Raw genomic sequence first — 24,655 nt, forward strand, 5'->3', positions numbered from 1 at the left:
GCACTGCCACTGATGCATCAGTCCCCGCCCACAGGAATTTCCTGCAAATGGCATCGATCTCCTTTCGGGCCCACTGTGGCAAGTTCTCGGCCATCATGGCATAGATAGGAACCGAGCGCAGCACGGACTTAATCCAAACCAGCCTGCCGCTTTGGTATGGACTTCGTGCTGAGTGGAAGTCCAAGGTACCTGATAGGGAAATCTTGAAGCTGGCAGCCGAGGATGGATACTATGTCGTCTAAGGCTTCCTGTCCCCCATATATTGGTTAGATTTGTGTTCAGCCCAGATGCCTGACCGAAGACATTCAGAATTGATTAATTATTATCAGAAGACTAATCAAGATTAGTCGAACGACTAGGGGCGGCCAAACGACCAGAAACAGGATGGAATTACTGGTAGCTCAGAACATGGGCTGCATCGAAGCTATTTGGGGTCATATTTTCCCCCCCTCCAATTTACAACTTTTAATGCAGCCCCCACTCTAGAATTATCTTCATGCTTGATCTTATATATACTCTAAAATATAATTAGATCTTATGACGACTAGGATCGACTAGATAACTTGGTAACATTGATGTCGAGCACTGCTCTGTTCTCCTCTGCTTAGCTCAGAGCGCCCAGCCAGAAGTAGGATGCCAGCAGGGTCTAGGCTACGGCGGCCCTCGTCCCCCTTCATGGCCGACGTCGTCGTGGCCGCCATACCCTTGCCACCGGTGGCTCGTCCTGTAGGCTCCAGCCCAGGTGCTGGTGGTGCTGAGCATCTCCCGCGGGGACAAGACGTGCACGCACGACGCTGTACAGCCCGCATGCCGCATCCAAGTCACCCACCTCGGCGCCCGACCGCTCCCTAGTCCTGATCCCCGGACCCCGGTCCATGGGATGGAACAAAGCTAGAAGATTCACAGGTAGCTCCGCGACGGCCGACTGGCCGCGGCGTGCGCTGAGCCGGCTGAGGCCGCACCACACCCGCTTCACCGGCACCGCCGTGCTGCTCAGGCAAGACAACGACACCCTCTGCTCTGCTCATCTGGTTGCTGGTCCTGCTGTGGAGCTTTGTGTATGTTGTGCTATCTTCTGCTCGATCGATCACCACCACCAGCAAGAGCGGCGTCACGATCACCAGGATCGCCGTCAGCCTCTCCACCCGAGGGATCGCATCCAACGGTCATTTTAGTACCACAACAAGCAGTGTCGATGCGGGAAGCGATATGGTAAATAATAAAGGGCTAACTATCATTGCAAACTATAATGAACAACACCGTTTGACGTGTGTTTTGGCCTGTAACAATGAAGATCAGGAGCACTTTGATGACTGGTTACAAACCTCTGCAGTGTATTTGGGCCTGTAACAAAATGTTCAGGTGTATTGAAGATGACAACAATGCAAAAGCTAATGTTTCAGACTGGTTAGCAAACTTGGTTCTTTTGGATTGCATTGTAACTGTAATCTGAATATCCTATGTCCAGACTGAGTAAAAAAAATGCTAATGGTCCTGGTGAAACTTAATGGCATTCAGACAATCAGCTGTGTGATATGTCCAAATCCTACCGATTCAGAATTCTATGCGTTAACATGTTATAATATGGCAACTAAGATATCACAGAACATCTAGAATCACTAACAGTTCTGTTTCTGATGAATCTAGCTAGTACTCCAGAAACGCGAGGGCAACAGTTAAACTCTTGACAAGGAATAACCAAGCATTCTAGATTCAAATGGAGTAGATCGTATGCCAAAATGATGTCATAACTCATTATCAAGATGTATCTAAGGAAGAACAGGACGCCTACCATGATAAATAAGTGTGACCCATTTCGTTGGATGTTCTACATCATCCAGCGTGCTGAGATATAAGGGAATTGACTGGACATACTGTCTTTGCTTTTCAAATAAACAGGTCTGCAGAGATGTGCAGTTAACAGCTGAAAACAACAGGATTACAGTATCTCAGTACGCAACATCTTGTTATTACATAGTAGTACATAACTTTAAATTAAAAATAAAAAGGCAGCCTAAAAAAAGCAAAAATACGAGGATATCGCAGAAACAAATTTCGGAGTCTGCAGTTCACAAATACAGTAGTAAAGTACTGTGCTGCATATCACAAACAAGGTCGTATCAAGAATATGATAGACTATAAGTCAGAGAATGAAAATCTCTCACCACGCACGCATCATAATCAGACAGACAGCCAATTCAGATTCAGCTGCAGGTTGGACTGATACCGCTGCCACTAGCTGTAAGAAGAAATCCGATGCGGAACACAAGCAGGGGGTATTTGTCGGAGCAGAACCAGCACGGTATAAGGGCAATCTGCGTGGCAGGTTGAGACCAGGAGCAGAGTCCTTGCAGGGAGAGTCAGGGCACAGGGCAGCTCGCACTAGCAGGCAGCATCAACTGGGAACGGTTTGGATTTCGCTGGAAACAACGCAAGAAAAGAGACGAGCTGTAAGCATAAAACATGCATGCTGACAACAAACTACGCTAAAAAATAGATAACTTATGGTGCGCGAGCAGGCACGAGCAGGACTGACCTGTTGTCGGCCGTTGTGATCACTTGGGAGCTCTCTTCGGCGTCATCAGGCTGCGGTTCGGTTGCTTCCACTTCAACGCCGGATCTGATGACATCCCCCAGGTCATGGTAGCTCTGGTCCCTCAACAGTCGCAGCACGGGCTTATTGGGGTGTTGGTTGACTTCCGCCTGCAGCATATTAAGTCCTGCCACCTTGCCGTTGTAACCAAGTGAAATCTCCTTGAGACTTGGAAGGTGCTTAATACCAATAATCCCTGACTTTAGCCAGGACTTACCGATATCTATGCTTTCCATGTGGGGCGAGGCGTCCTCCTCAAACCTCATCTCTGTAAATTTATATCCTTGAGAAACAAGTTTCCTGAGACTTGGGAATGCTCCAGTTCTGAATGTTAGTTTCTCCCCAGTATATGCATTACCAATTAGCTGAAGGAGCATAAGCTGGGGCAGTGCCCCAAGTATCTGCAGGTCCTTTAGGTAGCTCTCTCGTAAGTAAATCTTCACCAACAGTGTAAGACTCCCAAACCAAGCGGGTGTCACCTGCAGCTTTCCAATCAACTTTAGGCTCCTTAGCAGCGGGGGAGGGGAGAGAGGAGAACCTAGCCACTGAAGTGTTCCCCCACCAACAATATTATGACTACTATCCACGTGGACAGAGCGGAGAGAGACAAGCTTCACAAGGGCTTTGCAAAAGGCCGTGCATTTTCCCTTTGCTGCCCCTCTTGTCGTCACGCTTAATTTTCTTAGCTGACTTAGTTCACCCAACTCTTCAATTGCTTTCGTACTAGTGCCCTTGAGATCCACAACCTCTAGGATCTGCAGCACTTTTAGGTTGCCGATTCCTCTTGGCACCCGCACACCTGGTACTTCTAGATAAGAGAAAGGCATAGAGAAGACCAAGTGTGCCTCAGCAATCATTTCATTGCGGACTTCAGAATCAACTAGGGGTGTGAACATTATGGGCGCCAGGCGCAATACATTTTCCATGCATCTCAATGGCCTCCTGGGGTCAAAATCACAAAACTCGATGTGTTTGGTACAACGGAGGCTTCGAAGACTCTGCAGTTTAGTGACTTCAGTTGGTAGTGCTGAAATACAACTACCACTTAGGTCCAGGAATTGCAAGCTCTGTAATTTTCCGATAGATCTAGGAAGTGCATAAATATTTGAATGACTAAATCTTGGACCATCATACTGAGCATTCACATATTTCAAGTGGCGCAATAATCCTATGTTGTCTATGTCTTTTTGCGCAATTTTGAACTGTGCATCCTTCAGATCCAATGTTCTTAACATCCTCAACTCCGGTGAACAAAGTGAAGGTGCGGGCTTCATTGGTCTCTCACCAAAGGAAGTTAATGATCGGACACAACTCCAATCCACTCCAACATTTGTACAGCTCTTGTCATGGTATGCCACATGACGGAATTTCTCTCCAACTACTACTCCAGCTACATTGTCTTCTGTCAAGTAAACAAAATTCTCCTCTCTGGATATCGAGATTATTGTATCACGCACGATATCATGAACACGGCAGCTCTTAACAACTCCTTCGAAATTTACTCTTGCTGGTAGAATCATGCTTCGGCTGATTAGCTGCTGAAAGTAACTTTCTCCAACTTCCTCAACTGTTACTCGACCCCTGGCAGTAACCAGCCCCTCTGCAATCCACCTATCTACCAGACGCCTCCTTTTAATTTCAAAGTCCTCAGGAAAAATGCTTAGGTATAGAAAGCATGGCTTGAGATGAGATGGCAAATGATTGTAGCTAAGGGTTACTATCCTTCGCACAGGTTCAAGGTCTGGGTTGTTCTCAACCTCTGAAGAGAGCTGCTTATTAAATTTCTCCCACTCCTCTATCTTCTTACTAGCAAGGATGCCTCCTACTGTGAGAATAGCCAGTGGTAAACAACCACATTTTGTTGCCAACTGTTCTACTGTTGTCATCAAACCCTCACTCATGGTGGCTTTGGTATCTTTTTGTGCCTTCCTTAGAAGCAACTCTTTGGCATCACCTATTTCTAGAGGTTGAAGATGGTAAACAAGAGAGTCATTAGAACTGCATGCCTTTGCTATAGCAGCATCACGTGTTGTAACTATGATCCGACTACCTTTGCTTTTGTTGCTTAGAGAAGCAAACTTATTAATCCAATTCCATGCTTCAATGGTCCACAAGTCATCAAGAATAACAAAATACATTTTATCCTTTAGCCCTTGTGTGAGGTAGCTGGCAAGGTCATTTACATGCAATCCCTTTCCTTCAAGTTGTTTCAAGCATCTCTCCAATGATTTATCGCCCAACAGTTGCTTAATCATATCTTTCAGAAGATCTATCTTCAAAAATGATTGTGATACAGTGATCCATGCACGGCATGTGAAGTTCTTTGCAATGTCTTCCTTGCTTTCATATATCTTCCTGGCAAGAGTAGTTTTACCCAAACCTCCCATGCCGACCACTGAGATCACACGTGCATGTCCATCATCGGCACGAACTTCTTGTATCATCTCAAGCAACTTCTTCTTGGGTTCATCAAAGCCTACAAGCTGTGCTTCATCGATGTTGCTAGCCGAGTGGTTGCGAATATCTTCCAAGTAGGACTCCGTCTCGTCCATGGTGGTGTTGGATGCCTCTGTCTTGATTAAGTGGTAGCGTGTGTTCCTCTTGCTCACTTCTTCAACTCTTGCCTTGAGATTGCGGATCTGGACAGCAATCCGGTGACGGTCTTTCAGCTTCATCATCTGTTGTGACAGGCTTTGGCTTCCCACGTGTACTGTGAACTCGTCAAGGCAATCCTCAATGTCATATGACAGATCTCGTACTTGCTTTGCCCAGACCTTCACCAGTTTATCTTTTTTCTTGGTTACTTCAGGGGCCACCAGAAATGCTTGCATAGTTTCTAGCTCATCTTTCATGAACCTGCAATCAACCAGATTTTGAGAAAACTTAATACTTTTCGACTTTTGGAGGAATTGTTAGTATCAGGGGGAATTTTGTTCCTATTCCACATTTTTGTGCTTCTTTATTAAAAAATGATTCTGAATTATTATCACACTTAAAAAATATTGCTCACTCGGACATTTTTTCGGTGTGAATAAACAGACCGGAGTCTAGGAAAAACATGACAGCCAATCAGATATATTAGCAGCTCCTTAATGTCGTCATTTATAATCAAGATATAGTATAGTTATGTGTTTGCATAGTGTCGGTGTTTCGAGTAAACACCAATGAGTAAATTTGTATATTGCGCGTCTGACCCGGATGGTGTGCTAAGAGGACACAAGGATTATACTGGTTCGGGCTGAATGTCCCTACGTCTAGTTTCAGGCTGCTCGTGTTACTAGCACTGAGTTTGTAGTAGGGGTTACAAACTGTCGAGAGAGCGAGGAGCTCCCAAGTCTTTGTGGTTTGATTGCTCAATGTTTCTACTGCTCAATCTATCGGTCGATTGATCTCTCTCCCTGAACGGTGTCCTGCCTTCCCTTTTATAGACCAAGGGGAGAGAACAGGATACCCGAGACGGAGAGAAGGGGAGAGGAAAAAAGAAAGAGAAAATAAGGCTTCCGGGGGTGTGCCGTCCTCCTCTTCGCATAGGTCCCGCTGGCCCTGTAGATCGTGGTGGCAGCGGCGTCGCACCGGGGTTCTGTTGGCCGCTGCAGCATACGTGCGGGCGTCGGGCGTCGTTCTTCTCTTCCATCCCATCCGAGCGGACAGAATGGCCAAAGGATCCCCTGACAGAGGCCATACGGGAGGCTGGGGAGACGTGCTCTCGGGTGTGCGCCTCCACGCCGTAGTGGTTGAAGCGGTTCGGGTCCCACCCTAGGGCCACTGCTTTTGCCCGGTAGCAAATCCGACCTTCAGGGAACGGGCAAGGCGGAAAACTCGCCCTGGGGGCCGAGCGAGACAGAATCCGACCCTCGGGGGTCGGATGAGGCGGAGTCCTCCCCTTAGGACCGGACGAGTCGGAGCCCACGCCCTGGGGTCGGATGAGTCGCGGCCCATGCCTTGGGGTTGGACGAGGCGGAAACCTCATCCTCGGAGTCGCAACCCACGCCTTGGGGTCGCACGAGGCGGAAACCTCGTCCTCGGAGTCGGATGAGGCGTGGCCCGGCCCTTGGGGGTCGGATGAGGCCGCAGTTGCGTCCTTAACCATCGGATGAGCCGACGTGACGCTCATTGATCCTTTGACTCGGATTCCCGGGTATAGATATCCGATAGTAGCCCCCGAGCCCCCGGGCGATTCGGGTAGAATTGCCTGGAGGATTTTTTGACTTGCCACTGGGTGTAGCCCCCGAGCCTGCGGAGGAGTAAAATACTCCTTCGGAGGTTTTTTCGAAAGGAAGGACTCCGAGGGCTCTAGCCTTCTTTTGTTGCCCACGGCGTGTCCTGGGGACGGCGATTCCCTTTTGCCGATGTCGGACCCTTCGTGGGTATGACCGTGAGATTTGGTCGGTCGCCTAGTTTCTTGCGTCACTCCGTCCGCGGCTTACACAACCCGAGGTGACTCATCGTTTGTCTGCGACCACGTGTTCAGTCTCTTTTCGATGCCAAGCCCCCGAGCCCCCGTGTGTAGCAGGGGTCCGGTCGGGGGTCGGTTCATCTTGTGATCGTCATCCCTCACGTGTCCTTTCGCTAGAACAGAGCGGCCAAGTCGTGCCGTGCTTTCCTCGCTGGATGGAGCACGGTGCTCGGTGAGTTGCCGGCATCCCCTTCGTGGGGCCCAATTCGAGGTCAGCTGGTGACTGACTCTAGATTCTTGGTGGCCAGTCCATATAGTTCTCGGATCCGTTCGACCGGTCCGAGGGCTCGATGCCTTTCTTTGGGGAAAAACCATGGACCTTGCATCATCCAAGACTCGAAATGAGGGTCGGTACGCCCGTGGCGCTTCGCGCGCCTTGGGTATTGGCCGCTAGTGGGCCCGTCCTTAACCTCCCCTCACTCTAGGGTGCCCTAGAATGGCCGTGAACCCACTGGTGGGCCAGCCTTCGAACTCCTGGGCGTTATTGGGCCGTGGGAGTGTTTTCAGCTCCGTATCCCACTGACCTGCTGCGCCCCGTAGGCTTTGAAGGCGAACCATCCCCCGGCGGATCCTTCGCGGGGAAGACTTGGATAGGCATGCGCTCGTCTCTAGAGGCAGCGATACGACTAATGTGGCGTGGGATAATGAGGGCACGACCCCCGAAGGGAATGGATCTGGTGAGGCGTGGGACGCGTTAATTTAGGCGGACGGTTCGCCCCTCGCCCGTTCCGCCCTTACCTTATAAACAGAACCGTTTCTCCCCAGCCTCCGTACGCGCAGCCGCATCCTTGCCCCTCCGATCTTTCTACCTTTGACCTTCGTTCCCTTGTTTCCACTCCACCACCGGCGAAGCTCTCGCTCTCTAGCCCTACACCACCACCAGATCTTCTGCATCGCCATCCCTGTTCCTCGATGGAGCCATGGCATCGCTCCGACGTTCTCCACGCACGCATGGAGGGTCTAGTTAAGAAGGGCCTTCTCCACACGAGGACCGTGATGATGGAGTGGATTGTACCTGGTGGCAAGGATGAGCCGTCGCCGCCCAACGGCTATGTTGTCTCCTTCGTCCCCTTCCATGAGCATAGGTTCATGACTCCTCCCCATTGATTCCTCCGAGGGTTGGTGCACTACTACGGGCTTTAGCTGCAGCATCTGAATCCCAAAGGGATTCAACACATCTTGGCCTTCATTGTGCTATGCGAAGGGTATCTAGGGATCAAGCCCCACTTCGAGCTATGGAAATACTTATTCGTCGTCGAGCTACAGAAAAAGAAGCCGGACCTAGCGGTGCCGATGGGGTGTGTGAGCATCCGTCTTCAAGGCAGCCGATCATCGGAGTACATGTCCATCCCGTTGTTGAAGTCCAACAAGGGGTGGCATAAGCTCTAGTTCTACCTAAGGAATGACAACGCTGCCCCCCTACTGATCTTCACTGACCACCTGATTGAGGAGGTGCCGAGCATGTGGAGGTACGGGCCCATCAAAAAGGAGCAGAAGACGCTCGGTGACCTTCTCAAAGCCATCGCGACTCTGAAGGGCCGTGGTCTTCATGGGACCAGCGTCATCAGAGCATACCACGTTAGGAGGCTGGTGCCACTGATGGCGCGTGCTCTTCTGATGTACAAGATGACGCCGGATTCAGTGCCCGAAGGGACGGCGATGGTTGCCGGTGAGGCCCTCAGCGTCGATGAAGCAGCACAACGCATCAAGGAAGCGATGGAGTGCCCGGTGGATCCATCGGTGGATCTCGCCCTGATGTACCCTATCCTGGGGCATCCCGCGATGTGGCTGGATGCGGGTTTCATCAAATTGGTAAGCCTTCTTCGAGTTTCTTTCCTTGGCCAACCCTCCTCTGTTCTCATATTCTAAGCGCCGGGATTTGCAGCCCGACCTCTTTGCCCGTGAGTCCATCCCGCCACTTGCAGAGGACACGGCCAGGAGGGTGGAGAACCGTGCCACGGCTGAGGTGGCGAAGGCGAAGAAGGAATGGAAGAAGGTGAAGAAGGAACGAGCGAGGCTTCACCGTGGAAAGCGTCGGTAAGGCTTGGAGGAGAGTGACGGCGGCGAGGAGGAGGAAGAGGAGGAGGACGAGTCCGACCCCGACATCCCATGGGGCGCGCTTGCGCGCGAGGATGAGCGAGCTGATGCGGGGTAGGCCAACCTGACCCTAATTCCATAGCATGCCCCGGCGCAAACCGAAGAGGTTGCGCCTCCAAGATCGGCAAGGGCGGACGCACCCCCGAGGTTAGAGGAGCAAGTTTGCCCCACTCTGACCGACCTCACCGGGGGTTCAAAGTGGCCGATTACCGACGTGGCAGAGTCAGGGTCGAGTGACCAGCACCCAAAACTTTCTTGGATAATGGTGTCGAGGTGAGTTAACGACTTCTTTGCCCTTTCGTTGCGTTCTTTGATTTTGTCGTGTGACGTTGGTGCTTTCCGTAGGACCGGCCCCAACAAATTCCTGGTGTTGGCGCCGCAGAAGATGCTGTCGCGTCGGCCAATCCCCCAAGCGCCGACTGGTGTGGCACCGGGGGCGCGCCGTTATGGTGCTGAGGCAGACATGGCACTACCTGAGGAAGCGGGGGAGGCGGAGGCACCGATTGAGCCAGAGGAGGAGCGCGTGGAATCGACACCCGCGTCGGTCAACGTGCCCGAGGTGGAGCAGACGAGAGGAGGCACGACCGAGGCATCCCCTGTAGATGCATCGATGGCTCAGACTTCGGAGCTTGAGCTGCCAGCCTCCTCTGCCATCGGAGGGTCCGCTCCCGAGGGAACGCCGGTGATGGAGGTGGTACCATCGACTCCCGTTGGGCCGACGCCGACGGTTGCGATAGCTAACCCCTCGGTTGGGGCTAGGCCCTCCCAGTCCCTTGTCCAGCCGGGTGACGATCCGCTCGCGTGGGGAAGAAACCGGCTCCATTGGGCCATGTGGCTGGACCCGAGCGACCTGGTGTTCACCCTTGATGACCCAACGGAGGTGAAGGACTGGGCGAGCATGCGCTCAGGACTTGAGTCCGTAGTCCGCTCTCTAACCGACGTGTTGGGGGTATTGAAGGATGACATCGCCCCTGTCGGCCAGGTTTGTCAAATCTTCACGTTTTCTACTTTTGAGCCCTGTTTATATAATTCTAACATGATTTTTTCATAGTCCCTTGCGATGCGCAGCTAGGAGAAGTCCCTATTCCTCCATCGTGAGAAGGAGGTTTGGGGGCTTGCCGCTGAAGTGTTGTGGCTACAGGAGGAGGTGGCGAGCCTCCAAACCAAGGAACGGGAAGCCCACCAACACGCCAATGAGGCCGAGGACAAGCTCAAGGCTATGGTTTCCAAGGTCGGGGAAGATGCCGTGGAGCTTGGACGACTCCGCTCGGCACTCGACCTTGCCCGTCAAGAGAGCATCGATGCTCGGCGCGTGCTCGAAAATGAGCAGAGGTTGAAGGAAGAAGCCGAGGGCCTGGCCGCTACCTTGGCCGGGGATGTTGGCGTGCTCCAGAGGGAACTCTCCGAGGTGCAGGGTCAACTCCAGTCGAAGAGCGATGACCACGATGCCTTGCGCGCTGCCGTCGGGTTGGTCTTCGATGACCTCGGGGTCTCCCTGGCCATGGAGACGAGCTCGCTCACGGTCCGGGCTACCTAGATCCCGGATCAAGCGCACTCGCTAGCAAGGGAGGCCCTGTACACCGGTGTCCACAGCGCGTTCACCATCGCCCGCTCCCACTACGTCAACATCAATCTACCGGTGATTAGTGAGGGCTTCGGGCCTGGCTACACTAACGCTGAGCTGGACAAAATTGAGAAGGAAGCGGCTCTCCCAGCGCAGGACCTGGCAGAGAAGGTCGGAGAAGAAATCCTACCCAAGAGTGTTTAGTTAGATAGCTGAGTCTGGCGTTGGTCTTTTTATAAAGACTTTTATTTATGGCCGGAAACGTTGTTTGGCCTTTCTATGTATATATACATAAAGTTCGTTGTGATCCGACCCTTGTTTTATGTTAAGGCACTAGAAACTTAAGTTGCGAGCGACTAAGTAATGATCACGCTGGTGAGCAAGCGATGCCGTAGCCATCGGGGCGTAGGCTTTTTGCATTCCGACTAGTTTTACTCATCGTTAGTTTTTGGCAACTCTTATTTCTAGGTCTTGTCATAAAAAGGAAGAGTCAGATGGGAAAATGTTCCTGAGTATATATACATAAAGTTTGTTGTGATCCGACCCTTGTTTTATGTTAAGGCATTAGAAACTTAAGTTGCGAGCGACTAAGTAATGATCACGCTGGTGAGCAAGCGATGCCATAGCCGTCGAGGCGTAGGCTTTTTGCATTCCAACTAGTTTTACTCATCGTTAGTTTTCGGCAACTCTTATTTCTAGGTCTTGTCATAAAAAGGAAGAGTCGGATGGAAAAATGTTTCTAAGTATATGTACTCCTATCAGCCCTCGAGTAAAATCCGACCCCAGGTAGTTGCCGGGGTTGGGTGTTACTGAAGACCGAGCAGATCAGAAGCGAATCCGATAGGAGGTAACATTTTTTGGTTTTTGTAGAAATATTACTTAGTTTGATAAGCATATTGGAAGCTTTGGAACTGAAAGACGAAGGGTAAAAGCGACGTAGCTGCTTGATGTTCCAGGCGTTGGCAATGGCTTTGCCATCCTCAGTCTTAAGCTTGTAGGTGCCGGGTTAGAGTACATCTGCGATGATGTACGGTCCTTCCCACGGCGCTAAAAGTTTTTGGCATTTTTTGTTGCTCTGGATGCGGTGAAGGACTAAATCGCCTATGCCGAAGGCAGACCCCGCACATGTTAGCTATGGTAGCGTCGTAGCACCTTCTGGTATTTGGGCGAATGGAGCAGGGCGATGTCACGTGCTTCATCAAGCAGGTCCATGGCATCTTCCAAAGATGCTTCGTTTCCCTGCTCGTTGTAGGCCTTGACTTCTTGGCGCTCCGTAGTTGAGGTCGGTTGGGCGGATGGCCTCAGAGCCATAGACCATGAAAACAGCGTGTAACTAGTTGCCCAGTTGTTGGATGTCCTTAGGCTCTAGAGTACCAAGGGGAGCTCCGCGACCCACCGTCCGCTAGCTTTGTTGAGCCAGTTGAAGATCCTGGGCTTGAGGCCTTGGAGGACCATGCCGTTCGTGCGCCCGACCTGCCTGTTCGTGTAGGGGTGCGCTACGGCTGCCCAATCAACGCGGATGTGGTGGTCATCGTAGAATCGGAGGAATTTCTTCCCTGTGAATTGTGTGCCGTTGTCGGTTATGATGGAGTTTGGGACCCTGAATCGGTGGATGATGTCCATGACGAACAACATGGTCTGCTTAGATTTGATCACGGTGATCGGTCGAGCCTCTATCCATTTTGTGAACTTATCCACGGTGACAAGTAAGTGCATAAAGCCCCCGGGCGCCCTTTTGAGGGGCCCTACCAGGTCAAGCCCCTAGACCGTGAACGGCCACATGATGGGGAATGTCTAGAGCACTTGGGCCGGTAGGTGAGTTTGTTGAGTGTAGTACTGGCATCCTTTGCAGGTGCGTACGACCTGCTCGGCGTCGGCCACCGCGGTTGGCCAGTAGAAACCTTGCTAGAATGCACCAAGGTTCTAGGTGCGGCATGATGCCCGTAGACCCCTCCATGGATGTCTTCCAGCATGTCCTTCCCCTGCTCAGTGGGGATGCAACACTTTAGGATTCTAGTGTAGCTGCGCTTGTAGAGCTCCCCTTTGATGACGACGAAGGACTTGGTGTGACACACGAGTCATCGGGCCTCCGTCTTGTCAGTAGGGAGCACCTCGTGGAGGAGGCAATTGAGATAAGGTGTTCTCTAGTTGGTCAGAGGGTCGGGCTCCGCCACTAGGTCTTTGATGAGTTCCATGACCTCGGGGTCGGATGGAACTGAGGGTTGGTCAGCCCCCGAGCCTAGAACTAGTGGCTCTTTGCCGGTCTATTCTGGTTCCTCGTATCGGATTAAGGGCTTGTGTGGGACCGGCTCTCGGCTAAATGCCATCTTTGCTAACATGTTGGCTGCTTCATTGAGCCACCTCGAGATATGGTTGATCACGAGGCCGTCAAACTTGTCCTCCAACTATCAAGCCTCATGACAATACGCAGCCATCTTGGTGTTGTGGCAGCTTGATTCCTTCATGACCTGGTCGATGATCAGTTGCGAGTTGCCTCAGACGTCAAGCCATCAAATGCCCAACTCAATGGTGATGTGTAAGCCATTAACGAGTGCCTCGTACTCAGCCACATTATTTGAAACCGGGAAGTGGAAGCGAATTGCGTACCTCATGCGCACCCCAAGGGGGGAAACAAAAACTAGCCCAACCTCGGTGCCCTTCTTCATCAGTGACCCGTCGAAGTACATCATCCAGTACTCCAGATCGACGGCCGCCGGTGGCCTCTGGATCTTGGTCCATTCGACCACAAAGTCAGCCAGTACCTGAGACTTGATGGCCGTTTATGGGGCGTACGTGACGCCCTGATCCATCAGCTCGAGCGCCCATTTCACGATTCTCCCCGTGGCTTCCTGGTTCTAGATAACCTCGCCGAGGGGGAAAGATGACACGACGGTCACCTAGTGTGAGTCGATGTAGTGGCGCAGCTTCCTCTTGGTGATCAGGATGGTGTATAGGAACTTTTGGATCTGGGGCTAGCGTGTCTTGGAGTCGGACAAGACTTTGCTAATGAAGTACATGGGGTGTTGTACTTTGAGGGCGCGTCCCTGTTCTACAACCAAGGCGGCGCTGACCACCTGAGTCATAGCTACGATGTAGAGTAGGAGCGGCTCTCCCTCAGCCGGCGGGACCAAAATTGGGGCCTTCGTCAGGGGCACTTTGAGCTTGTCAAGCGCCTCCTGAGCCTCAGGCATCCATGCAAATTGGTTGGTTTTCTTTAGGAGCTAGTAAAGGGGGAGCCTAGATTCACCGAGGTGCAAAATGAAGCAACTAAGCACTGCGAGGCACTCGATAACCTTCTGAGCTCCCTTTAGGTTCGGAATCAGGCCCATCTTCATGATGGCTGAAATTTTTACCGGGTTGGCTTTGATGCCACGCTCGGAGACGATGAATTAGAGCAACATGCCCCTTGGGACCCCAAAGACGCATTTCTCGAGGTTGAGCTTGATGATGTTCTCTTGGAGCTTCCTGAAGGTCTGCTCCAGGTCGGCCACAAGCTGGTTGGTCTGCTTGGACTTGACTACGATGTTGTCCACGTAAGCCTCAACAGTCCGCCCGATGAGGTCTCCAAAGCATTTGGTCACGCAATGCTGGTACGTAGCCCCGGCGTTCTTGAGTCTGAATGGCATAGTAATGTAGCAGAATGATCCGCACGGGGTGATGAAAGAGGTGGCAAGCTAGTTGGACTCTTTTATCATGATCTGATGATACCCGGAGTACGCATCAAGGAAGCATAGGGTTTCGCACCCCGAGGTTGAGTCAACAACCTAATCTATGCATGGAAAAGGAAACTAATCCTTCAGGCACGCCTTATTGAGGCTTGTGTAGTCAACACACATTCTCCATTTCCCACTTTTCTTTTTTACAAGAATGGGATTGGACAACCACTCTAGGTGGTATACTTCCTTGATGAAATTGGCCACCAAGAGCTTAGCGATCTCCTCGCCGATGAGCCTCCGCTTCTCCTTGTTGAAGCAGCGCAGGCGTTGTTTGACCGGCCTAGAACTCAGCCTAATCTTCAAGGCATGCTCGGTGACTTCCCTCAGAATTCCCAGCATATCCAAGGGTTTCCACACAAAGATGTCTCGATTGGGGCAGAGGAAGTCAACGAGCACGCCTTCCTACTTGGGGGAGAGGGCGGTGCCAATGTGCACCGTCTTGTCAGTGGAGTTGTTGGGGTCAACGAGGACCTCCTTGACATTCTCCGCTGGCTCAAAGGATCTGGCCACTAGCTTCACGTCGGGCGCTCCTTCAGCGATGTCCTTCCTGATAGCTGTGAGCTCCTCTAAAGTGAGGGTTGCCAAAGCGAGCTCATAGCTTTCGACCTCGCACTCGTAGGCCCTCTAGAAAGAAGTGCTGATGGTGATGACCCTACATGGGCCCAGCATCTTAAGCTTGAGGTAGGTGTAGTTGGGGACAGCCATGAACTCTATGGAACCCAACCACTTTGACGGTTAGGGTCTCTGTCCTATAGTTGGACAAACCCCCGAAGGTAATGGGCAGATTGATCTGCCTAAGTGGCACAACCTGCTTTCTAGGCACAATGACGTGGAAGGGCGCTCCGGTCGGCCAGATGCACGCTCGATCGATGCCCATAGCGTTGAGCGTCTCGACGTACAAGATGTTGAGGCTGCTGCCTCCGTCCATCAATACCTTGGTGAGCCGCTTCGTGCCGATGATAGGGTCGACCATGAGCGAGTACCTACCTAGGTGTGTGACGCTATCCAGGTGGTCGGATTAGTCGAAGGTTATGGGAGACCCTGACCATTTGAGGAAAGCGGGCGTAGCGGGCTTGGCTTCGTAGACCTCTCAACGCATGAGCTTTTATCGGCGCTTGGAGCCGTATGCCTCTGGCCCACCAATGATCAATAGGCAGCCATCTGGTGATAGAAAGACGTCATCCTTCTCTCTGATGTCATCGGCTTCTACCTCGGGCTTCTTCTTCTTCTCCCATTTCTTAGAGCTGCCGGTGAAGAAACGCTTCATGAGGGAGCAGTCCTTGCACATGTTTTTGATGGGGAAGACGTGGTTTGAGCATGGCCCCTTGAGCAGCTTGTCGAAGTGATCGGGGGTGCCCTCGGCCGGTGCTCGACTTTCTTTTCGCTCGGCGGCGGCCACAAGCGAGCCCCCGTGCCCTTTTCGGTTCTTCTTCTTATTCGAACGGTCAGAGGGGCCTTCGTCGGCATCCTTGTCCCACTTCACCTTGTCCCTAGAGTGATCGAAAATTGCTCCAACCGCCTCCTCACCGGAAGCGTGGCTGATCGCGATGTCGAGGAGTTCCTTGGTAGTCCGTGGGCCCTTACGTCCCAACTTAGGGACCAGGGACTCGTAGGTTGTCCCTAATAGGAAGGCTCCAACGACGTCGGCATCGGTGACATTGGGGAGCTCGTTGCACTGCTGGGAGAAGCATCGATGTACTCACGGAGAGTCTCTCCCAACTTCTATTGGCAGTTCTTCAAGTACCAGGGGTTCCCAGGGCACGCGTAAGTGCCCTGGAAGTTCCCCATGAAGATTTGTTTCAGGTTCGCCCAACTCTACATGCAGTTGGGTGAAAGGTGCTCCAGCCATGTTCGTGCTAAGTTGGCCAGGAACAAGGGGAGATTGCGGATGACGAAGTCATCATTGATCACACTGCTGGCCCGACAGGCAAGCCGGTAGTCCTTGAGCCACAAGCTGGGGTTTGTTTCCCTGGAGTATTTTAGGATGTTAGTCGGTGGGTGGTATCGGGGCGGGAGCGTCGTCTTGAGGATATGCCAACCGAAAGCCTAGGGCCCCATTGGTTTGGGGCTATGACTCTAGTCCTCCTCATGGTCGTAGTGCCCACCACAGTGAGGGTGGTAGCCACGGTTGGCTGCCTCACCTCTGTCACCCTATGCATGCCTTCAGGCGTTCAGGGTGAACCGAGCATCATGGTCGCGGTCGAGATGCCCTTGGATCGAGGCCATGGCGAGTCTTCCACCGCCCTACAATGAGGGCGCCTGGTGGATGGATACGTCCCTGGCATGATGTCCCAAGGACGTACGCTGGCTGGCATCGAGCTCACGTCATCGAGATATCGAGCTCTCTGCCTGCTGCACCGCTACTCGCTCAAGCAACGTGCGTATCTCTCGATGAGCTCGGCACTCATCGGGCGTCGTGGGCTCTGGCATGCCTCAGATCATAGCCACCGTCGTGGCTATGTTTTGACTAGCGTGGGCAAAGTGTGGGAGGCCATCGTCATCCTTGATGATCCTCCTATGTACGTCGCGGGCTATGGCACATGCGTGCCCACTGTCTGCACGGTGAGCAATCTCGTGCTCGAGCTCTGCTTGCTCCTGCTCCAACTGGAGCCATGCATCCTCGAGCTCCTTTTGCCGTGCCCATAACTACTCCACGCGCGGGGCCCTTGTGTCCCCCTCGACCTCGTTGTCCTGGCCATTCGTGGGAATGGCTTCCCCACCATGGACACCTTCGTTGTGCACATCATGGATTCCCGCCATGAAGCACTCGCGCGAGGGGTGGTGGCTCCCCCCGCCAGAGTCAAAATCAGAGATGGTCTCGGAGCCTTCCGCGATCAAGTCATAGAAGGACTCCGAAACATAACTCGTCATGCCTACGAACTCGCTGTTCATGGTGGACGGACGTGGGTCACTCCCAGGAGCATGGGTTTCTAGGGTGCGTAGCCATAGCTCCCCAAGGGTCTCGATGATCGCATCAAGAATGATGGCCTGAGACCGTGTGGTAGGGCCATTAGCCTGTGCCAGTTCTCCCTCTGTGGAGACGATGAAGTCTAGGCTCTTGAAACGCATGTGCATGCCTAGGACCCAGCTCGCACCGTGGTTAGCCATCCGTGGCCTAGTGGTGTTGACGCGACATGCAAAGAGCCCCTACCTGGCGTGCCAACTATCACTGTTTTGAGTAAACACAAACAAGTAAATTTATATATTGTGCGTCTGACCCGGATGGTGTGCTAAGAAGACACAAGAATTATACTGGTTCAGGCTGAATGTCCCTACATCCAGTTTTGGGCTACTCGTGTTACTAGCACTGAGTTTATAGTAGGGGGTTACAAACTGTCGAGAGAGGGAGGAGCTCCCAAGTCTCTGTGGTTTGATTGCTCGATACTTCTACTACTCAATCTATCGGTCGATTGATCTCTCTACCTGAACGGTGCCCTGCATTCCCTTTTATAGACCAAGGGGAGAGAACAGGATACCCGAGACCGAGAGAAGGGAAGAGGAAAAAAGAAAGAGAAAATAAGGCTTCTAGGGGTGTGCCATCCTCCTCTTCGCGTGGGTCCCACTGACCCTGTAGATCGTGGTGGTAGCGGCATCGCACCGAGGTCCTATTGGCCGTTGTAGCATACGTGCGGGCGTCGTGCGTCGTTCTTATCTTCCATCCCATCCGAGCGGACGGAATGTCCAAAGGGTCCCCTGACACAGGCCATACGGGGGCTGGTGATATAGTGTCAGTCAACTAACGCAGGTCAACTGGCATTGGACGGTGGTCAAGCAGGGAGTTGGCAGCACAGTCCTGGCCTGCTGACGTGGCGGGCGATGTGAGTCTCCCAGCCTAGCCTGATGCGGCCGCCAGTCGCATCAGGACGCACCCAAGACGTGCTCCCGGGCGTGCGCCTCCATGCCATAGTGGTTGAAGCGGTTTAGGTCCCACCCTAGGGCCACTGCTTTTGCCCGGTAGCAAATCTGACCCTAGGGAATGGGCGAGGCGGAAAACTTGCCCTAGGGGACGGGCGAGATGGAATCCAACCCTCGGGGGTCGGACGAGGCGGAACCTTCCCCGTAGGACCAGACGAGTCAGAGCTCGTGCCCTAGGGTCGGAGGAGTCGTGGCCCACGCCTTGGGGTCGGATGAGGCGGAAACCTCATCCTTCATAGTCACAACCCATGCCTTGGGGTCGGACGAGGTGGAAACCTCATCCTTGGAGTCGGACAAGGCGTGGCCCGGCCCCTGGGGGTCGGACGAGGCCGCAGTTGCGTCCTTAACCATCGGATGAGCCAATGTGACGCTCATTAATCCTTTAGCTTAGATTCCCAGGTATAGATATTCGACACATAGTTGAGATAAAGCAAGCAAAATCAAGCATGGATAATACATTTTAATCATATAAATACTCTCATGGAAGTAAAATAAGGCAATCAATAGTATTGTATTTGGCATAATATGGGGTATGTTTGGTATCATTGCTAGGTTTGCTATTATTTGGCAAGTTTGGTATAAACCTAGCTCAGGTAGCCTAGCTTGGCCTAGTTGGCACAAGTAATGAGAACCTTGCTCAACAAGATGAGCCGATTTGGCTCTCTCGAGCAAATGAGGAAAAACTCATGAAGCCGACAAGTAATGAGTTTTGTGGATTTGGGCTGGCCAGTTGCCCTAGCCATGGCTGGATCCACACACCGTCGACATCGTCCTAGCCACAGCTTGGGCTGGCCTATTGCTTAGGATGACGATGGTATTGGTGGTCCATGAAGGAGTCCACAATACTTCTCGCCTCCATGACAAAAAGCTTGTCCTCAAGTTGAAACTCTAGGTAATGGTCCATGAAATCAGCTAAAGACTTCGATGTTGCCTCCGTTGCATTGCGACCCTCCCAATGGACCAAGAGCTGCCACTGGCCATGGTTGAGATGGGCACGCACAATCTTGGTGAGCATCGGAACCACACGATCATGAAGCAAGGGTGGCAATGGGGCCATCGCTGTTGGCAGAGCACCCTCATACTTTTTCATGAGGGCAACACGGAATACATCATGAATCTTGGCCTTCTTCAATAACTATATGCGATAGGTGGTGGTACCCTAGTGTTCGGTGACTTGATACGACCCAAAGAAGCGAGGCCAAGATTAGATGGGGAAGCTAGAGTGTGATGCTTGACATCATCTGGTGGTGAAGGCAGAGTCACGCCCAATCACCAATAGCAAACTCCACAAGGCATCTCTTCTTGTCCTACTAGTGCTTAATCACATCTTGGGCTAGTAGTAGGCGTTCTTGTATTTTAGCGAGGAACTCATATATGCTCCTCATCTAATCATCCACAACCATGACCTTGGTTGAGCCCAGCGAATAGGAGATGAGCGCCAGTGGCAACCGTCCATAGACCACCTCGAATGGCATAACATGAAGAGCCGATTAGTATTAAGTATTTTAAAAATATCCTACCCATGGAAACCACTATAACCAGGAACTTGGATGATCCCTAGCTAGACACCGTAGGTACCTTAATGATGATGCAATTTGTCACCTCGGACTGACCATTTGTATAGGGATGGAAGGCCAAACTCTACAAGAATTGGACACTCACCAGCTTGATCAACTCCTCCTAGAAGTTGTTGGTGAAGACTGGGTCACGGTCACTCACAGCGGTGCATGGAATGTCATGAAGATGCCCAAAGTTTTTGAAGAAGGCCCAAGAAATAGAGCTAGTGGATTAGGATGGCCTAAAGCAATGAATTGTGCCAGCTTGGAGAAGTCATCAATGATGGTGAGGATCATAGACTTGCCACCGACATGAGGGAATGACAAAGTCTATGGAGATGCCACTCCAGACATGCTCTAGAACTGGCACTGGCTAGAGGAGACAAGCCAGATGGAGATGTTATATCTGGTTCTACTGGCACACCTCATAGCTGTGCACAAAGCCATGCACCAGATGATGGGCATGCTCATTGTAAAAGGAGGCATAGAGAAGAGTTTTGTGTGTCCCCTCATGGCCGGCTTCATGGGCGTCGCACAGATACTGAGGCCACCGAGTGGACATATAGCATTGACCATTCTAGCACTTCTCTTACATCTCCTTGGGTCTTAAGGGATGGGGAGGGCGTGGCCCCTCTGGCCTGGCATTGGTAGGCATTTCTGAGGGTGCCACTATGGTGGTTGTGGGTGTTGCATGGCTGCGCGAAGTTGTCTTGGTCGTGCCATAGGTCACGACTGAACCCACCTCATGCCGATGACGTTCATACGCCCGCACCAAACTCATGATCGTCTATAGATTAGACAGACGCTAGAGTTCAATTGGAACACAGTGGCTATGCCAAGCCAGTCATGAAGAGGTTGGTCCTGTGATGTGAGGTTAGATTGTCACAATGGCAAATGAGTGTTATGGAACTTCGCTAGTACTCCTCCACAGAAACGAAGCGATGCAGGGCCTCCAACTCCATGAGGACATTGGAGCAAATTGGAGACCGAAGCGCAAATTGATGAACTCAATGAAGCATGGCCAGGAGATACAATGCAAAAGTCATGTTCCATTTAACAGTACTAGTCACCATCAACATAGAGAGATGTCATCCACACCTTGTCCTCAAGTGTGCGATGGCCGTAGAAAGTTGCATTTATTCGGTCATTCCAGCGTATCGAACTCGTTGTTGTTTGATGGAAAGTTGAGCTTCGGGTGGCAAGGACAGCCATAGTGACCATCACGGTGATAGTAGTGATCGTGGCAAAAAATCACCGGCACTGCCACCGCTATTGTCACTGCTACCGCCGCTACCACCACCACCACCACCACCATTGTTGCCACCGCCACCACGGTTGAGTTGCCCTTCAGAAGTGGAATCATCGGTGAGGTCACTGGTATCCTCACCCGACTAGAAATCCTCAGTGCACACAATCTGTTTGTCATAAGAGTCCATCTGATTGTTGAGAGTGGTGAGCTAGGCCAGGATGTGATCCAATTCGACTGCCCAATCCACAGGATCGGGAGGGTCAGACATGGATCAAGAGGTCCAGACATGGTACGTGCCCTACCTGTGGTCTAGCATGGCATTGGTACACGCCAGTTGGCCACCTGCACCGTCTCTGACCCACGCGCCCTCCTTGAAGATGCTACAGGCCTACAATGACATCTTCGTCGAGCCCCACAACCTTCTGCCCTGATGCCACCATGACTATCGCATCCACCTGATGCCCGACTCGATGTCGGTAGTCGTGCGACTGTACCACTAACTGCAGCTCTTGAAGGACAACATTGGACCCCAGTGCGAGGATATGCTCACCCAAGGGATCATTGGAGATTTCGGTCAAAAAAGGGATCATTGGAGATCGACATTGCCATTTTCCACCCTTGTGCTCCTTGACAAGAAGCACGATGGCGGTTGGCGCTTCTGCATCGACTACCATGCCCTTAGCGACAAGACAGTCAAGGACAAATTCCCCATTCCGGTCGTTGATGAGTTACCACTAGTTGTGCATGCACTCTAATGACACTGCCAAGACAGTTTTCCAAACCCACCGTGGCCGGTTTGAGTTCCTCATCTTGCCGTTGGCCTCACGAATGCCCTAGCAACATTCCATACTTTCATGAACGATCTTCTTTAAACATTCATCCGCCACTCAGTACTTGTATTTTTTGATGATATTCTTGTGTATTGCTATTCTTAGGCTGAGCACTTATAGCATGTGGAGAACATGCTGCAAGAGATGCGCGACCACCACCTCTTCGCAAAAATGTTCCAAGTGCTTAATTGTTTGGTGAATCCTCTGTGGGGTACCTCAGCCATATCACATTGTCCAAGGGCGTTGTCATGGATATAGACAAGGTGGCGGTAGTGGAGTGGCCACGTCTACGCAGAACATGTGCTTTGCACGACTTCCTAGGACTCACTAGGTATTACTGAAAGTTCTTCGCCGGCTATGGTGGTGTGGCCAGCCCTTTGATGGGGCACCTCAAGCGCGAGTCCTTCACGTGCATGCGTGGGCTAATCGGTGAGGAGAGCATAGTGGTGAGCGTAGGAGCAATTGGGATTGAGGCAAAGAACACGAAGGATAGCGAGGAACTGGTGGAGGGTCGTGGTCGACGGTGGCGGTGGCGGCAGGAAGAACCCAGTGCCACTATCGAAGAGAAACCCACGCCTATACACAGCAAAGTTTATTCTCTTTGATGATTATAATCCAAACTAATGTGCCCTTGATAAACTTGCCTAACAAATCTTACTAATGTCCCTCCTTCCACCACCAGCCCTTGATAAACTTGCCTAACAAACCTTCTTAATTTCCCTCCTGCCACCAACATCCTGATCAGCAAGCTGTCGACGTCGCCCTAGCCGTGGCTTGGGCTGGTTTGTTGCTTAGGGCAACGATGATATTTGTGGACCACGAAAAAGTCCAGAACACTTAGACAAGACATCCAAATAAGCAAGCTTGTCCCCATATCCTCGCTTGGTAAGGTTACACAAGGATAAACAGAAGAACCATGCAGCCTACTCCGACAAACACAAGGATTAAGTCTAAAGCTCATAAACCAAATTTTTGATAGGAGTGTCTACACTTTGTTGGGCGATATGATTGAATTGAAATTATATGGTATTTATCAAGGCTAAATCTAATACATGTATGCAGGTAATTTTCAGTGTGACCTTTTGAATCCGACAGTGGTCTATGCTGCATAGAGAGGAGGAGCGACCTTTGACCATGGAAGGCTGCAGAAGATGCGAGACTTTGCTCTTAGCTGTCTTTGCCAAGTGTGGTTGGAACTTCAGGAGCCGCATTGAGGCTTAGCTCTTTGCTTTGCTTACTGCGCTCATTAGCTGGGTTGAATCTTGTTTTTTGTTTCTTCTGGCTGCATAAGCCCTGTGGCTTTGATTTGTATCTTGACTATCAGCTGTGTACCATCCCAGATAGTAGAGGTTGGAACTTTGTTCCCTCATTAAAAATGCAGCCTACTCTAACTGGTAGTGGGAATAGAAGAAAGGTGAGAAAATATTGCACTAGCTAGGCCCTTAGACCCACCTTATCCCCTTCGCGAGGTAAGGAGGAGGTGATGAGTAGCAGGCTGGCAGCTAGACGCGAAGGAGCCTGGGACAGTGTAGCCGTGTGGGTGAGCTGCAGCCCCAATCGGCCAATCCAGTGTGAGGGACGACGCTAGCGGAGACCTCCATCTCGCTGGCGGGGAACTCAGGCTTGCGGCTATGGTGGCCATGGACCAGATCGAGGCAACGTGGACGTTGAACTCGAACTCGGCAGCACAGCCTTGTTGCTGCTGCCCGTGCGTGTTTCCGAGCTGGACTAGAGTGCGGGGGCGAGCTGAGATCTGGCTCACCCGCACGCCCAAGGAAAAGCTTTCTACTGGCTTGGCTAGGACGAGTGATGAGCTTGCTAGGAGAGCAACGCAAAGCAAGCCCTTTTGGTTGCCTACATACCAAACGACTGAAGAAACACTATGTATCCAGCAAGGAACTGCGACAAGTGGAGAGTAACAACTCAACGTGCGTACCAGATCTCGTTCTGCACCCCCATGAGCAGACTCATCTCTTGGGCGGCGGCGGCGGCGGCCTTGCTGACGGCGCTCCCCAGCATGGACCTCGCCATGCTCAGCACCGTCTCCGCCATCTCGCTCGATCTCGCCGGCCAGCCTCTTTCTGATCTATCTCTACCAGCTGACTGATGGGAAGGAGCTCACAACAATGAGGGGCGAGAGAGATAGGTTCACACATCAGATCAGGTATATGGGTGGGTTTACTAATACTGTGGACTTGACTAGCTAGTTTAACGTGCACAAACACATGGACGCACGAGCACGTAGTACGTAGCAGTCATAGAGTGTAGACAAATGTCTACTCGGTATTCGTGTTTTTCTTCGATCGGTAGGAGCAAGAGCCATCACTTGCATCGGGCGCCATGAACATCACGTGCATTGAGTCAGAGTGTCAGACCATAACATCACTTAGCTCTTTTTCTTCAGTATATAATTTTTTTTAGATAATGAAAAGAGTTCAGGCATCAGATGTCTTTAAAGAAAAAGCATCAAACCAAACATATTACAAAACTAGCCGGCCTCTTTCTGATCTCCAGCTGACTAGTAGAGGATTGAAAGAAGCTCACAACAATGAGCTGAGGGGCGAGAGAGATTCACAGATCAGATCCAGGTCTGGGTGGGTTTAGTACTGTAGACTTGACTAGCTAGCGTATGTTGTAATTTGTAAAATATATTTAACGTGCAAAAGCACATGGCGGCGC

At 51.6% G+C, this 24,655-nt stretch overlaps 1 protein-coding gene across 1 annotated transcript; it reads right to left on the reverse strand.

Moving 5' to 3' along the window:
* Positions 1-1,879: 1,879 nt before the first annotated feature.
* LOC136541316 (putative disease resistance RPP13-like protein 3) lies at positions 1,880-24,028 on the reverse strand. The gene is made up of 3 exons (XM_066533154.1): positions 23,913-24,028; positions 2,537-5,449; positions 1,880-2,420 (listed from the first exon to the last, which is right to left on the reverse strand). Exons 1-3 carry the CDS (start codon positions 24,026-24,028, stop codon positions 2,396-2,398), a joined length of 3,054 nt encoding a protein of 1,017 aa, XP_066389251.1. The 3' UTR covers positions 1,880-2,395.
* Positions 24,029-24,655: the final 627 nt, after the last annotated feature.

Source organism: Miscanthus floridulus, chromosome 3 (assembly GCF_019320115.1).
Source record: "Miscanthus floridulus cultivar M001 chromosome 3, ASM1932011v1, whole genome shotgun sequence".
Taxonomy (NCBI): domain Eukaryota; kingdom Viridiplantae; phylum Streptophyta; class Magnoliopsida; order Poales; family Poaceae; genus Miscanthus; species Miscanthus floridulus.